General features: G+C 36.0%; 1 protein-coding gene across 3 annotated transcripts in view; it reads left to right on the top strand.

Moving 5' to 3' along the window:
* Positions 1 to 2,033: 2,033 nt before the first annotated feature.
* The window catches only part of ipo11 (importin 11), a 106,463-nt gene continuing 91,141 nt past the window's right edge, over positions 2,034 to 17,355 (top strand). The window contains exons 1-5 of one of the 3 annotated variants that reach the window (XM_067522247.1): positions 2,034 to 2,172; positions 5,298 to 5,447; positions 8,380 to 8,480; positions 11,601 to 11,673; positions 14,895 to 15,098. In XM_067522247.1, the coding sequence (XP_067378348.1) occupies positions 5,310 to 5,447; positions 8,380 to 8,480; positions 11,601 to 11,673; positions 14,895 to 15,098 (516 nt within the window). In that variant the 5' untranslated portion in view covers positions 2,034 to 2,172; positions 5,298 to 5,309. Of the gene's footprint in view, positions 2,173 to 2,820; positions 2,964 to 5,297; positions 5,448 to 8,379; positions 8,481 to 11,600; positions 11,674 to 14,894; positions 15,099 to 17,355 lie in introns of those variants that run through there. The other 2 variants (XM_067522249.1, XM_067522246.1) reach the window with 2 other exon arrangements.

The raw sequence follows: 17,355 nt of genomic DNA, 5'->3' as shown, positions 1-17,355 counted from the left end.
GAATCTGCGTGCAGGTTAGTTTTCTGCGCGACTTGATCCCGATTTCTACTGACGTCACACATACGTAGGGAAACGTAACCTTGCTACAGTTTAAAAAAAAAATAAAAACAAAATAAATAGGTGCAGTTTATGGCCCAGCCTGCTGGGAGTTGCAGTCAACCGACTACAAAACCCCAGGCCATTATGGGAAACGCCTGGCTCGCACAGCTGATTGGTTCCGGAGTTAATTTTTAGTTAGTTACCATCAAGATCGATTCTCTGAACATAATATCATCAGTTTATACAGTATCACTCATACTGTGTTCCATTGCTAAGAATCTATTCTATGCCATGTGGCACATGTCACATGTTAGGCATGTGAAGATTCTTAAAATAACATCTGCACTGACGTGAAGCTGTAATTATCTAAATATCAGTAATTAAAATGTATGTATTTTTTCCCCTGTGTTTATTGACTGATTGTGTTTCATTTATGGTTTATATCAAATTATTTTAATCAGCAGCAAAAGATTTTGTGAATTGAAATCCATTTCATGCCAAACATGAGTCATATCAGCATAATCACAGATAATCTGCTTAGCATTTTACAGTAAGTTTCATTATCAGATAGAAGAACAAGCTTTCAAAAGTTATGAAGATTGAGTAAATTATCTTCAATACTTATTTGGGGATGTTATATTTATTATATTATGCTACATTTATATTTAGACCTCATGGGATGGGAGTAAAAATAGCTTTATTATTTATGGAAAATGTGGAAACTGAGCCCAGGAAACTTTGGTATGGGGAGTTCCAGGATGCTAATTGTTAGTCTTCTATTTTTTGATTTGGAAGATATTTAACCATGAAGGAAATTTTTCAATGTGTCATATTTCAATAGTTTGTCTTTTCTATTATAGTCTAACTCTACACAAATTACATGTGCAACCTTTTATGTCAATAGATATCGATATATAAAGACTTGCCCTTAAGTTCAGATTCAGTTAAAATGTTGTCTAAAATACTCCTTATTCTTGTTAAGGTAGTAGTATATCAAGGCAGTGTATCTTTTGAAATCACGTTCTCAAAAAATTGCTTAGTAATGTAACTTAGTGATGGCTGATCAGACAATGTCTAGTGCAAGATGAGCAAATCAGATAATTTTCTATTCAATTTATAGCACAAATAGCTCTATAATATGGCTGGTGGGATTTGGCCATTGTAGAGAAGGTTGACTGATTTAGGGCAAAGTGAGTTCTATATGATATGTTATAGTGTAGTATGAAAATGTGAAATGAAAATGTGCAGTAAAAGTTATTAGCTCAGGTAAAAGCTAAAATAAATTTATTCAGCTCTGGATAAAAATCTTGAGCTGAAATAATATTTAATGGAAAATTAGTCTAGTCTATCACTAATTTGACAATGAACAATTTTTTAAAGACATTTTTATGCAAAAAAGACAAACATGAATTAATTATGAAGACCTTCTGTTTTGTAGCCTATTACCATAAAGTAAAAGTAACAGGTAGACTATTAATTTGGGTTTTGTACAGTTGGAAATAAACTATTTAAATATCACATAATTTATTCTGATAAGGCTAATTGATCAATTCAGATCTAATTGTAATCACGAATTACAGGTTCCATTTCTTCCATCTTTGTTCCGAATGTAGCTTTAAAATGTTTTATTTCTTCATGGATAATTGCTAAAAAGAAGCTGTCATATTTTTCACACTTTAAATATGTGGACATTTGGTACTTTGGTGTTTGTTAAATTTCGTGTTCAAACAGAACATATGAATTCATACTTAAGACTACACTGCTTGATTAGAAAAAAAAATGGCACTTGTTTTTTAAACGCAGTTTTATGAATTGGATTGCAGCTGCTTTTTAAGATTACAATACTTCCACAATACTCTATACACTAGGTATAGTTTCTTAAAGACAACAGTGATTATGAGAAGCAGTGATGGGATCTGCTCATATATACAGCTCACACGAGAAGCTTGCTGCCTTCATTCATGACGAAGAACTCTTGTTACGCCCCCCACGTCATCAGTACGCGCCGGCGGTGTAGCTCGCGCCATTCCTACAAACGTGTGTTTTCCATTTCTCACTACATTATCATTGGCCGCGCATAAGTAGCCACTATTACAAACATATATTTTGTTTTTGTGTCGTTTTTCCTTTTAGGTGAGTCTAATATTCTAATTTTTGTTTTGCCACAGATGAGTGATATTGAGAGGAGGTGCGTTGTTCCACACCTCGGACATTCTCGGCCGTTCGTTTCGCATTGAATAAGTTTAGCTTGCTAGTTAGCCCAAAGTTAGCTTTGTGGGCAAGTAACGGTATGATTTGGAAATTCTGTCACCCTATTCATTACTGAATGGGCGGTTGTCGTATTTTAATAGGCGGTCACACACAGTAAGCTGAAAGACTTTGCAAATATTTCAGGGTCAACTGTGGATCAAGATGATTTCAATGTAACGATGTTATTGTTGCCCCGCTGTGTGCCCACACTTGTTTGGTTTGTTTTGGTTGTTAAATAGCAAACTAGCTAATCCACTTCGTAAACATTGTATCGTAGTGTATCTTTGTCAGGATGTTGAAACCACCATAACAGTGTATCTTTGCTGAGGGGAGAAGCCTGTGTAGCTACTGTTACGTGCGCATAGCTAACGTAACATTGTTCTAGGACCAGGCTAGGGTAACTTAGCCTCTGTCACATCAATCATCATGTTGTAGTGGTTCGAGCTAACGCTACCGTCATGTGACGCTCATTAATGTTAGCTATTAGGTTGTGGTGCCGCTAGCTTGCTCGCTCACTCCGCCAGCATTTGACAGCTAAGTTAGCTAGTGTTTGCGACAGAAGCCAGAAGCATATGAAAACATTAGACACTTATTCTAAGTAACGTGTAGCGATTGCATATTTGCTCTGCAGTAGATTATATTGTATGAATTTTCATCTTGCTTCCAAGGAAAGAGTAAGTACATGAAAAAATCGGAGTGGCATTTGTGACACGCTATTACAGAATTAGACAGCACAGAATGTATTAGGCAAATGTCGGTATTGTCGGCATTTAGCTGTCAGTAATTCTTGTACCATGACATGTCAAAATGTCTCGACTGCTAGGAAGGCAGCATGAAAAACTCACCAAAGATAAAACTGTATTTGTTTTTTTGTACATGAACAAGTATCCCCCATTGCCAGTTAAAGGTGGTCTGAAAAACTGCCATTTTCATCCTTTGCATTTGAGTGATGCAATTAACTGCCTGTTGTTTTTAAAAAGTTTTTCCATCTGAGTAAAATATTGAATCCTTCGCAAATTAAAAAAAATCTTATGGGTCTCATGAGGACAGTGTCAGCCCTGAGAACATAAGATTAGTGAGACTTATTTAGGACAGGTACCAAAACTGTATGTTTTACTGCATGTATTAGGCCTAATTTGCAAAGTAATGGTTTAATTTGTTTGTTCGTCTCGACAGTGCCTCAAAAAACCTGACAGATTACAGATGTAACTATGCTTTTCTAAATATGTAAAGATAACGCTCCTAATCTCATTACAAAAATCTTGGAACCCAGTGTTTCTGGCCAAAGTCCTCAATGCCTGTGTTGTGAAGTATGTATGCATGAAAAGCACTCAGCTGAGGACAGCAGTATGCAAAGACAGTTTGCAAAATCTGTGTTAGTGCAGTTGCTTTGCACACAAAAACGAAAAGTGTGCACTGCAACTATTTTCTTCCTATTAAGTTTTTATTTAAAAATATTGTCATATTTATATTTTACACTTTGCTCTGAATTTCACAAGCTTTGTCTTGTGTTGTTTACAATAGAATAAATAATAATTGCTAGTACGAAGTTACTACAAAAAGATAAAAACGTTAGTGTAGAAAAAACATTTAATCTGACAGTATCATGTTCTGTCCATCCTCTTTCTGCAGCTTCCCATTCCTTAGCCAGACAATGCTGATCCTCTCTGTATCTGTTTAAATATAAAACATCAGGTAATTGGTAATGGCTAACATCATTTACCGCAAACTACTATTTTTAATTGTTATACTATATACAAGCAGAAATATAACACGATGTTGTTGGGTTTGTATGGTGTGTTCACTGAATTGTTTCACTGTTTAATTTTTATCTGATCCTCTCTTACATAGAAAATCATTTTTCTGGAGGCTGTTGCATTTCAAGTATTGTGTGACTATCACCAGTGACCTAAATCTTCTTCTTACTTATTTCATTAAGAATGGAATGGTACTACTCTTATTATGATCACACTCTAAAACCAAAATTAGACCTTCAAAGTGTCCGTCTTATTTGATGTCATTTTACGACTGTTATGTGACAGCAGGTCTGGTTAAAAATATTTGTGTGGACATGCTACAGAGATATAATACACATACATTTACAAACGCAGACAGTTGATCTAGGTAATGAATATGTTTTTCTGGGCTGTAGATGGCAGCCTTGTTCAATTTTTTTCCCTCTGCTTATTGAAACTTACTAATGAAAACTCCCCTCCACCACCCTAATTCTACTGATCTCACAGTTTCTCCAAACATTGTTTTTAACAATATATGGAATAAACGGCTTCTTATAGTTCCTGACTGCAGTAATTTGACATGAATAGTGGACAGACCTAATGGATGTGTTGCTTTTGAAGCTTTTACATTTTTATCGCATACTTCTCAAAATATTCAGTGAACCTCCTATGAATGCACTAAAAGCTGAAGGAGTTTATATGTTGTATGACATGTAAGTTTTTTGTTCACATTCACGTTAGTTACTCCATAATTAAAGATATAACTACATGATGGAAAAATTATTCACAATCTTAAAGAAGGGCTGCTACTACAATGGTTTTTATTCTGCAAATGTTGTTTGTTTTTTGAGCCGAAGAAGCTAGAGAATCAGGTGCTGCCTTTGAAACTTTTGAACCTTTGCCTTTGAGTCTCTGAAGCTGGGATGGTTAAATGCTATCATTATATAGAACAACTCATTGAATGGCAGAGATGACTGGCAATGTTTCTATCTAATGTGCTTTTCTTCTATAGCTGACAGTGACTTTTGTGTCCATGGATATATACAATAATGGGGTAGATATAGCCAGATGGAGCAGAAAAGAAAATTTCCTTTTTGTAGATGTAATCTGACTGGCTCTGCTTTCAGATAATGTTTTATTATGCTGTTTATCCCTATGGTTATATTAAGTTTGTTTTTTTTATCCTTATATCTGCCAGAACTTTTCAAAAGCAATAAAAGTTTCATTTTGTCTATTTCTCCCTCCTTCTATTCATTTTGTATTCTCCTGCAGAAATATCCAGCTATGGATATGGACAGTGCCAGTACAGTGGTGCTGCAGGCCTTAACTCAAGCTACCAGCCAGGACACAGCTGTGCTGAAGCCTGCAGAGGAACAGCTCAGACAGTGGGAGACCCAGCCAGGCTTCTACTCAGTCCTTCTGGTGAGAGATATTATAAAATAATTGAAATAGGTCTGCTAGAGTGGAAACTTTGAAAAATTAATTGTAGATGGTAATGAATGTGGCTTATTTAGCTGAAAGGAAAGTGTAATTTAGTTTGTATGTTCTGAGTTTCATTAGTAATGCCTAATAGTTTGAGCCATGTAGAAGGGAACGCAGTTAAGCAAATGAGAAAAGTAATTACACATGTTAATTAATTTAATATGGACAATTATACAAAAATGTTCGTGTGGTACTGACGTGAACCCCTTTTTGCACTTATAAGTAAATGATTCTGGTAATCTGTATATCAACCCTGCACATGGGCTTAGAGTATTTCATTTTATTTACATTCTCAGCTCCTTCTAAAGCATTTCTATAGAATTAGGGTCAGAACTTATTTATGGTTAATATTTTTTGAGTTTCAATTCATTAATAAATATCTTGACATTTTCCTATAGAATTTGTTTGTACAACTTAGAATTCTTAGCTTAATAGTGGCAAGAGCAGACCCACATCATGGGACACCACTATGTTTCACAGATGGTGTAAGATTCCTATATTGGAAAAAGGGTATTTGGTCAATGCAAAATGCTTCCCATTCAAACCAGAAAGTTCTCTTTTGATCTCGTCCATCCACTGATAATTCTTTTAGATGTATTCTGTCTTCTTTGTGTGGCATTGTGACATTAGCCTCAGCAAGAGAAGCTTTTAATTTCCTAGATGTTACAATAGGATACTTGTGACCTCTCAGGCTACTGCCCTCTGTGCTCTTGGTGTGATCTTTGTTAGTTGATTGCTTCTGGGGTGGGTAGTAGTGATACTGAATGTTCTCTGTTTTTACATGATCAACCTGACAGTTGATTATTGGACTCTGCTCTCTTTATTCTTTTCTAACCCTTTCCAACCTGGTGAGCATCACCAGCTCCTCCCCTTAGGTCTTCTTTTCTGTATACCATAACACCCTTCTACAAACCTGTGTTGTCAAAGTGAGACTCTGACAGTGAAAACCTAGATTTCTCTTCTTTACGTAAGGCAGGGGCTTCCAGATTCTCACATGATTGTCATGGCCATATGTATTTTTGTTATTCAATCATGTAATATTTTAGGTCATATTTATGCAAAAAATAGCAAGAATTCTCAATGGCATGCCAACATAAAATACACATACATACTTTGTAAGCTGGATAGAATTAGCAGAGTGAGTGGTTATATGTATTCTGTTGATGTGTTACAATCTTGGCAGTTTTAGACAATATATGTAATCACAGCAACAAATCTCAAGATTGTTTGAAGTAGGGAAATGGAGAGATACAGGGCAGGCGGCTGGGGATTGCTTTGTGCTAAAGGAGTACTCAAATCTGCATTGTATATATCATGTATTCAGATGTTATGAGCACATTTTTTATTTTTCAATGTTGGACCAAGTGAAGAGGGGAAAAAAACACAGTTATCAAGTAAAGGTGGAGGGATTAGCCTCCACACAGGTGTTAGACTAGGTTTTGTGTTGACCCTTCACCATGGCTTGTAAAAATCAATTTTGCTGTAGACATTTGGAAACGTTCAGTTTGGTTTTCTCAGTTCTGGGAATTGTTTTCAATTTCTACTGCGTCTAGCAAAGAAGTGAGTCAAGAAAAAACTTTACATTTGTGTGAGTTGGATGGGCTTAACCTTCTGCTGTATGCTGCTTCTGCTGAGTGGATTGGTCAGCTGCTCCATTTATAAGCATCCTATGTTGATACTCATTGCAGTCAGTAGGGGGCCTGCTACTTAAAACATATGGAAGAAAGCCACAGCTTAATTTGTGGTCATTCTTTTTATCCTAAGTACCACTTTAATGTTTGGTCTATATTCTCCTAAAGCCAATGTTTACCCATAAATAAATACTAATTTTGAGAAATGTGCATTACTGTCTCATCCAGGCTTGAATGATGAGATGGATTTCGATTTCATCCTTGTGCATTCAGTAGAAAAATTTGCATAGAATGTTTTCTGCCTAGCTAAGCATTAAGACTAGTATTATTTCATGTATTTTAGTCATGGATGCATTATGGAAAAGAGACACAAAAAATAATTGTCCTTAATCTTAACTTTTTTATTATCATAATCACGAATAATGATAAAGTGATGATGATAATGATAATAATAATAATAATAATAATAATAATAATGATTTGTCATTGAACGTTTATGGGACATCTTGATAAAAGAAGGGTCGGTTTGATGTTGTGAAGGCTTAGATCATGTTCACATTTTAGTTTTTTGTTGTCTCTGTAGTCATAGATGCTCTGACATTTTAGAAGATGTTCTTGACAAAATTGTGTTTATGGTTCGTATTGTTCAGTGTCTGTGTGGCTGCCTTTGATGCTGTGGTCCAAAGCAATTAAGCCAAGCTGCACATGTGCCCTACCTATTTTCATTCATGATAATTATGTCTATGCACCTAATTACAGAGTCATACAGGAGGGACAGTATCAGTAAATCAAGTACCAGCCAGGTCAGCTAAATTTCATTTGAATTGATGCATCAAATATATTCCTACAGGTAGTGTGATGATTTTTAATTGGTATTCAGGTAAACATTGTGCCAGTTTGTCAGTAGCCTCTATTCCCTCGATAGAGATGTTTCAGATCTGTTTTAATGTAAAAGTCATGTTCGTTCCCACACCGCAACCCCTAAACCAGAAAATATGATCTTTGATATTACTGCACAGCTCCTGACTTTGCAGTGAATAGGAGAATGACTTTGAGTAGTGTGACAGTACTCACGCAGGTCATCTAGGGTTATATCAACATTTTACACTTCAGAAATTTTTGTACTTGTAGGTAGTAAACCAAAATTTGTGCGATGACACTTTAGATCACAAACTTGGTGTGCCTTGTATTACACTGGACAAGCTTCTTTTTTTTACTTCTTTTTTTTTTCATTTTCACAGAATATCTTCAATAACCACATGCTGGATGTGAACGTCAGGTGGCTGGCTGTGCTGTACTTCAAAAATGGCATTGACAGATACTGGAGGAGAGTAGCGCCTCAGTAAGTGTCTCCTACTTAGACGATTTCTTCTCCTGTCCTCTATTTCGGTCTTCTTTTCTTCATTGTCTCATTCACTAATGCTGTCTATTCAGGCTTAATCTCTCTGTCTGTTTTGGAGGCCTTGCCATTCTCCTCAGGTCTTTTTATCTCAAATTTGTATTTGTGCTTTTCATTTTTGTCTCCTTGTCGTCTTTGTTTTTACAATGTCTTTTCTTTACCATTTATATAGCTTACATCTGCAATTCTGTCTCCAGCACTTTTTAGCTTTCATCTTTCTCATTTTTACCTTCCACCCTGATTATTCATATCATTGTGCTCTGATTTTATACTTGGTGTCTCTTTTGTCTGGTGGTAGACAAGGCTTTGGATATTCAAAGCTTACAGCCTGTCTTTGGGCACCTGACTAACTGGCTTTTGTTAGATTTGAATTGAAAGTTTGCTCTTAAATTTGCAGTACATTGGCAGGGCGAAGGTAATCAGCGCTTCCTCTGTGCTCTGCGGCCACTCTGACCACTTCAGATTATTGTTATTCTCTTCTTTCTTTCTAAAGTTTTTCATCTGACCAAAGTTTTTTACTCTGATCAGTAGCTCAGTAAACTGAATTGTGTTTGCAATGCAAGTGCTGTGTAGGGGGTTTTGAACCTTGGGTTATTTATCCAATTACCTTGGGAACATTGCTATTAATCCATGAGTTGGCTACTCCATGTGAAAGCACAGTGGATGTGCACAGGCCATATGACATAGCATTTATATTCCGTAATTACTGTGATTTTTACAGTAATGTGTTGCATCTAAGGTAGCAACAAACAATTATTGTCCTTTAAGAACATAATCAGAAAGGAGAAATAAAAAAAAAATGCTTTTATAGTGGCACCTCTTAGTTTTATATTAATTTGATAAAGCCAATGAAAAAAGCAGTAATGTCAGTGTCTGTATCGTAGGCAGAGCAGATGGTCACACTCGGCTAATAGCCGCCTGCTTCAGAACATGACCCACATACTCTGAACAACATCCAATGGTAGCTTCTACGTCTTGCACTACACTCTTTGTTCCTCAAAGACCTTTTTTCTTTTTCGATAGTACAAACAATGCTATTATTTTGACAACAAAAAGCCATGACTACATGTGATTTCTTTAAAATATTCCTTCTGCAGGTACAATAAAATTATGAATTTGATAATTTCAACACCACTGAATAATGTGAGGTATTTGAATCAGCCCCTTAATTAGCAAGAACTAAACAGGACCTCCTTTCACTTTGATTTCGCTGCTTTGAAAAGGCCTTTTTATTTTTAATACATGGAAAAAAGTATCAGGACACACTGGCTAAACTGGTGTTTTGACATGTTTAAGCTAAAAAGCACATGCTTAACTAATGTTATAAAATATATATAATATATATATATAATATATAAAATATATAAAACATATCTTTTTATTAATGTTATCCGGGATTGTACCCAGGCCTGCCATTTGTTCATAATGTCAAAATTGTGAGGTTGGAATTTATTTTAATTGTAAGTCATGAATTTTGTGAACATTGAATAAAAACATTTGTTTAGCACCACTAGAATGTGGGGGTGCAGGAGGTAGAGCAGTTGTCAATCCCTAGCTCCTCCAGTCACATGTGGAAGTGTCCTTTAGCAAGACACTGAACCCGAACTTAGTTGCTCCTAGTGAGTGAAGGCCAGCTGCATAGCAGCTCCCCCGTTGGTGTGTGATTGTATATGTGTGATTGTGAGTGCGAGTAGGTGAATGAGAAGCAGTGTAAAGAAAAGCGCTTTTTAAGTGCAGACCATTTAGGGATGAATTGACAGTGATAAAGACTAAGTAAAAGAAAGCAAATAAAAATAATGACGAATATAAATAAATAATTGAGATAAGTAATAACCATTCTAATCAACCCAGGCAAGAATTAATGTTTATATTTATGTCTTAAAATATCAAAATGCTGTTTAGCTGTTCTCACATCCCCAGGCAGACAAACCAATGCCCCAGAGCTAAAAAACTAAAAGCTGTCTCATCAAAAGTGGAACTATGTTTCCCGGTTATCTTTTTGTGCCTTTCTTGGGTTTAACCCCCCCCCCCCCCCCAACTTTTTAGATTCTTTGGCTCATTTTGCTTACAAACACAAAAACAAGAATTACGCACACACTTTCTTATGTTAATATAGCTTTTAATCTTTCTTTCCATATTTCTTTAAAGCCCGCCTTACTCCTGGACTGCCAAAATGTGTGCTAAGTAAATCTGGTCTTGTTACTTCACACACTCTGCCAAAGGTTGTAGCATGATTTATTCTTTGCTCTTCTTCATGTCAAACACCCTCCCACTTTATCAAAATCTGTCTCTAGCTCTAGCAGTTTTAATTGAGGGAAAGTAAATTATAGGAAAATATTCTATTTTTTGGACAGATGCACGCTGTCACTCTTTTAAACACACCCCCTACTCCATTTGCAAACACTTGTGTTGCAAACTACAAGATGTGACTTAGAGTAGAACAGTGGGTTTATCCAAAGCTTACTGATTAAATCAGGCAGCTGGCAGGTCCTGCTCTATAGAGTGTTTCACAGGGATTTAATTGATCCCATAACAACTTGGCAGATTCATAGCTTCACCATATTAATGTTTGTGATTTGCATGGCTAGAATTTGCAATTAAATTGTACGGAGTCATTTAGGACATGAGCTTCATTCAGCAATGCCAGGACAGCTGGCACCCTGTTGCCATAATGCAATGTGGTGCTCAGTGGTTAGCAAGCTTGTCTTCAGCAAGATCTAAAGTTTGAAAATGGTCTCTATTTTTTTCCCCTGTTTAAAAAAAAAAAAAAAAAAAAAGTTGCAATTATCCCTGCATTTCTAAATATTTGGGTCTGTCACTCTTTTGTATTCTTTTTGTGGTCATTTATACTAAAAAGTTTATTAGCATAATGTCAAGATAAAGTTCACTGAAACAATTTTACTTAACTCTGTTTACTGCTTACTTAACTACATCTATTAATACCTGTATTTTCTGTGTGTATATGTCTGTATTAAGTTAGGATCTTGTCTCTGTCTCTCTATGTCACCATTTTCTGACCAGTGTATTCTTCCTCTAAACATATATTGGTTGATTTCTTCACAGTGCATTATCAGAAGAAGAGAAGATGTCGTTGCGGGCTGGACTCATCACAAACTTCAATGAGCCTGTCAATCAGGTTAGTGAGTGGAAAAAATGTTAGAGCATAATATATTGAATAAAGCATTGATTCTGACTAAATTACCTTGAAATTTAGTCTAAGAAACTAAGTAAAATCATAAAGCTGTCAAAGTGTTGTTCCTGTTGCCTTATAAAACCCAACATTTCAAATTTGCCTTAAAGAGCTTTGGGTTACCATACAATGTTTTCTGGGCAGGTGGAGGGTAACTCTGATTAAGAGTGAGAGGAAACTCTCAACTATGCTGGACACAAAAATAAAGTGGGTACATAAGACAGAAAAGCCAAAAGTACAGAGCATAAGTGATAGTTGGCTTCTGGCTTATTTTAGCATGATTCAGTACAGTCTTCTAAACTGTCTGAATCTGTCAATCATCAAGCTTCTCAAATAATTTGATTGGATTATAAAATGAACATTAATTGCAACGGGCATTTTCTGCTCAGAACTTTTTTTTCAACTGGACACATCCCATTCAGTCTGTCCCAGACTGCTAAAATGCATTCTTTCTGATTGGGGCCTTAGGCAAGCTGACATACTGATACTCACATAATGAGTTATGCACTTTGAGCAAGTTATAAGCCCCTGCGTGTTTGTTAAAATACTAAAGTCAGTAATAAAAAGTTGACTTCATTATAATTATACCTGGACTAAACTTAATTGAAAACTTCCATTGCCTCCATTTTGCTTTCACAACCACGAGAGGTGATGACAAACCTTTAAAAGCCCAGTTCTTCCCACTTAAATTACAGTATGCAATGTTTTTCACATTTTCAAAAGTTATGACACAGACTCATTTAACAGCACTGGTCACCTTGAGTGAAAGTCTCCCTTCTGACTAATCAGAAAAGAGCAGGGATTTCTGCTTGACTAATATGTTTATTAGCATTCTTAACTATTGTAATTTGATAACTAAAACTACCTGAAGGGCTGTGCAGAGTCTGATGAGTTAGTGAAATAAAGCTGTTTCAGAGCAGCGAGTTCTGATTCCAAGCCTCATCTTGGCACTAGCATAAGTTGCACACTGCTGCTTTAAGAAAGTAGTGTGTGAATCTATGTGGGCCAAAATAAATTTACACTGTGGAAAACACTGCCTTTGTATTATAATGACCTTGACGCCAAGAGAGAATAGAAGGTTGTGTTAACAGATTTTATACTTATCCTACATAAAATGTAAACAATGCTGGCAATATTACTGTACTTTTACTAGTCTAAGGGGAAGACAATAGTAATCATAGTAATACAATCACTCCACAGTGTCATAGAAAGTCTTTATTGTAAGAAATTAGATGTTCCACTAATAAAGGCTTAGTAGTCATAAACATGAAGTATACCTTTTTATATATTGCATTTAGAATCTAGTCGTGTGTTTATGCAGTGATGTAAGTTAACATAGAGTACATTATGACATCACACACCATCTTGATTTGTAATCCCAGCTGCTCTTTAATTATTGTGTGACCTTGCCAGGGCAATGAAGTAGACTTTGACAAAGCAGGTCCCATCTCCTTTAAATACAGCAGTTATGAATATTTCAGATGAATGACATTCTTTAAAATAAGTGTAAGAGTCTTCAGCTTAATGTGATACTGATTGCTTGAGGTAATTGCCACCCATAAATTAATTACATGCCTTCGCAACTGCAACAGAGTGCTCTAATGCTGGTGAGGAGGATCTGGTTGGTCTCACCCTCAAAACCTGCAAAATAATTTTTTTTTTTTATGGACAAGTTTATGTTTAGCACAGTTTGCAGTAATTAGTATAATGAGCACTGGTGAGGACAGAACTAGCATCTACCATGTCAGTAGAATAGAAGTAAAGAAGAATCAGCCATTTGATTAGATTTATTGTAGTTCATACAAATGCTTTTAAAATGTGCCCTTGTCCATCTCTGTGTCTTGAGACATCTTTGCTGTTTTTATCAGCTAGTAATGTACTATATGAAAACAGTCACAAGGCCCGGCTTATAACGATGGCAAATTCGACTTCAGCACTAAACACAAATAATAAAAACAAAACAAACAATTTATAGGATGATTACAAGCACTAATTGTGCATATAGAGATTGTCTTTTAGGAGAATGCTGCAACAAACAGATAATTTAAAAAGCAAGTAGTCTGTAATACATGGGGACATCAACATCTTGGTTTCTATATCACCAGTGGAGGGTCTTGGTCTCTAAGTCAATTGGTGAATGCCGTTTTAACATCATATATGGCTCCACAGCTTCTTTTTGTCAAAACAAAACTTCAGGGTTTTATACATGTGTCGGTAATCCAGTTTTGTGTGTGGCCTTTAAAAACAAAAAACAAAAAACCTTTAACCTAAATGTGCATGCTTAGTTATTATGTATTTTTTAGTTCAGATTGTTAAAGTTGTTGCATTTAGACATATTGGAGTACACTAGTTGTGAGTTCAGTGTCGTGTCCATGGTCGTGGTTAGGAAGAGCTGAGGATCAATTTACAGACCCTGCAGTTTGTGGGATACCTGCTCTGCTGACTGAGCAATGCTTTTTGTATTTTGTTTGGGATTTTCAGTTTGTAACAGCGTTATTATTATTTTTGTCATTATTGGAAATGAAATGATAATGGCATAATGTTTAAGCACCGCCACAAAACTGTTTGAACAAAAAGGAAATGTTATAGCTGTAGGATTTCTTGCAGGGCTGCTGCATTAGATTGCATTGCCTTTAGCTAAATCTCTTCTCAAGTAGATAATCTGTTGTTGACATCAGAAACCTCATCTCCACTACATGTAGATACAAATGTACAACTGCATATTCATGCTAATGTCAAAGAAATTGGCGGGCTTGAATGATAATTGTTCAGCTAGAGCATTTAGCATTGCAACAAAAAATCTTGACTAGTAGAGCTATGACAGTGTCTCAGCACACATTTTGAGACTTGATATAATCTTTCTTCATTGCTGTAGTATGGGCCATGAACATGTACAAGCACAGCTTTGAAGAGGATTTGGTTCTACTGTATCTGACTGATTTCACCTGTAACAGGAGAGATAGGATGTTAACTGCTGTATATGATTTCATATTTTGTGTCTAACCACTTGTTTTAAATTAAACTTTAATGTTTAGTTTATAACAATGAAACTATAATCAAACATTCAGAATGCTATGTATGTAGTGAAATAACCCTGAAGTTTAACCACTTTCTGCTGTTTTGATGCTTTGCATTTGGTAATATTTCTTTTCTGTGTTTTTCAACAGATAGCTACCCAGATTGCTGTACTGATAGCCAAGGTGGCCCGTCTGGACTGCCCCAGGCAATGGCCAGAGCTCATCCCTATTCTGCTTGAGTCCGTGAAGGGTCAGGATGGCCTGCAGCAGCACAGAGCACTTCTAACCTTCTATCATGTCACAAAAACCCTAGCGTCCAAACGTCTGGCTCAGGACAGACGGCTTTTCCAGGATGTAAGTCCATGGTTTTTACAAACTTAGTTTTTTTTATTTTATTTTTTTTAAATCTCATTGCTTGCACTTTCTCTGGCTTTGTCATCTTTACACTTGATATATTAGTTGCATAGATGTGAATACCAGCTGACTTTAGGCGAACTATGCTTCTTTTGTAGTTTGCTTTCTTCCTGTGCTGTTCCGTTCTGTCCACTGGTTAGGTCATGTTCCTTTCATGCTGCTCTTTTTCCCACAAAACATTTTGAATACAAATAAGAAAAGATTTTCTTTAGAGAGTGTGTTTTTCTTTTTTTATTTATTTAAATAATTTACCTGTAGGAGATGCTGTTTGGTTAAAATGAGATTTATAGCAGTCAGATTCTGAGTGTATGTGAGTGTGTCTTCATGCACAACTGGAACATGATATTTCGGTTTGACTGTGTTTCTTTTTTCTTGTTCTCTGTGTGTGTGTGTGTGTGTGTGTGTGTGTGTGTGTGTGTGTGTGAGACATTGAAATATATAGAGAGTTGTATGAGTTCTGCTACTTTCAGAGAAGCAGTGAATCAGACAAATAATTGTTTTTTGCCATCTATAGCTTTAAAGAATGTGACACTTCAGCAGTCATGAAGGGAACAGGTTTAGTGGAATAAGATCATCAAAGAGACCAACAGAGAGAAGACTGTGAACAACAGAGGGAGAAAGAGACTGACAGTGACAGACCAGTGAAAATCAGATGCAGTGATTGAGACCAAATAGTTGGATGTCATGCAGAGGCATTCTCTATGCCAAAATGTGTGCCCTTAGGCAATATGAGGAATAAAGGCAGTAAGAGTCTCATTAAACAGTGCAGTTTTTAAATGATGCACTGATGACTTTGATGCTAAATGGCCCATGTAATGCTCTCTCCCCTGTCACTGTACTGGTTGGTGGCCAGTGTGTGAGGGCACACATTATTCACTGAAGTTGATGAGACAGTGGACAGCGCTACACTGTTAATTTCACTCTTCACCTCTAAGTTTTGTTTTTAAAGTGAAGATTTACTGATGTGAAGATGTTATTTATTAATTGGAACATTTTAATGTCAACATTTCTGTACCTTGTTTGTTATTCTTTTTTTTTTTACATTGGTTGTTTGTATATGCTGCTTGACTTGTCAAAACTCCCTTATCTGTCTTATGGTAAGCCTCTGTTTATCATAATTCTAAATACAACACATAATTGCCCAATTTTAGATGGCATGCTAACAGTCTAGTGTATTGAAGTGTATTGGCATGTAAAACTTTGATCAAATTGCACAGCCCTATTCTCATACCCACTCTTTAATGCTTCCCTTTAATGCTTCCCTCAATGCACTCTTCACTTCCCTTTATAGTACTTGGGGTAACATGAGACTACTTTCTTATTCTTTCATCACAAACACTTGTTCTGTTAGTGATATATTGTTGAACATGTTCTCTAAAAAGCGTTTTTTTTTTGTTTTTTTTTAATTGCTGAAATTCTCTATTCTACGGTGGCCCTGAGAGCTCAAAGCACTGCAAACTGAGAAAACAAATGCAAATTGACAAACCACAAGCAAATTACAAAAACAACTTCATCAGTCCGCCACACCATTAACACCACCTGGTGATTTTAATATAAAAATAAATAATATGGTTTTAATTACAATGTTCTTAACTAATAAGTTCTGATGTATCACTCACTGCAGTAACCTGGGAACTTGGAGAAATCAGTGTTCTCAGGTGATCGGGGAACGGCGTTAACATGCACTTAAGAAACCTAATTTCTCCTCCACCTCTGACTTATTTTAGAGGCCTGGCACACAGATTTTAACTGTATAATGCCGGAAAATGCTGCTTTCTGTAACCTGGTTACTTAAGTCCATGTAAACGCACTCACTATGGGGGAACCACCTATCAGGGTTAAAATCAGCTCCTCATTTACCAAACGTGATCTTTGACCTTTCTTTTTATTACCTTCTGTACATGTTTTACCATAATCAGCATTGTTTAAAATACATTGTTTTCTTAATGGAGTACTTTTACCTTTTGTACTTTATGTGAAATGTAGAAAATCTGCTTTGTACTTTAACCACTTTAAGATTTCAAGTGGTAGCTGCAGTAGAGATTTTTACTTGCATTTTTACTTGAGGATTGAGCTTGTGTACTTCTACCAACTACGGACACAATGTATCACATTTTGCTGTAGCCACAGACTACTCAGAGGCCATGCTGACCCTTTTTCTTCATGAGATTAAGACCACCAGTTTTAATCTTGTGGT

This window comes from Channa argus, chromosome 11 (assembly GCF_033026475.1).
Source record: "Channa argus isolate prfri chromosome 11, Channa argus male v1.0, whole genome shotgun sequence".
NCBI lineage: Eukaryota > Metazoa > Chordata > Actinopteri > Anabantiformes > Channidae > Channa > Channa argus.
Note: the sequence above shows the minus strand (reverse complement) of the source record. Positions and strands in the feature narration are given on the sequence as shown.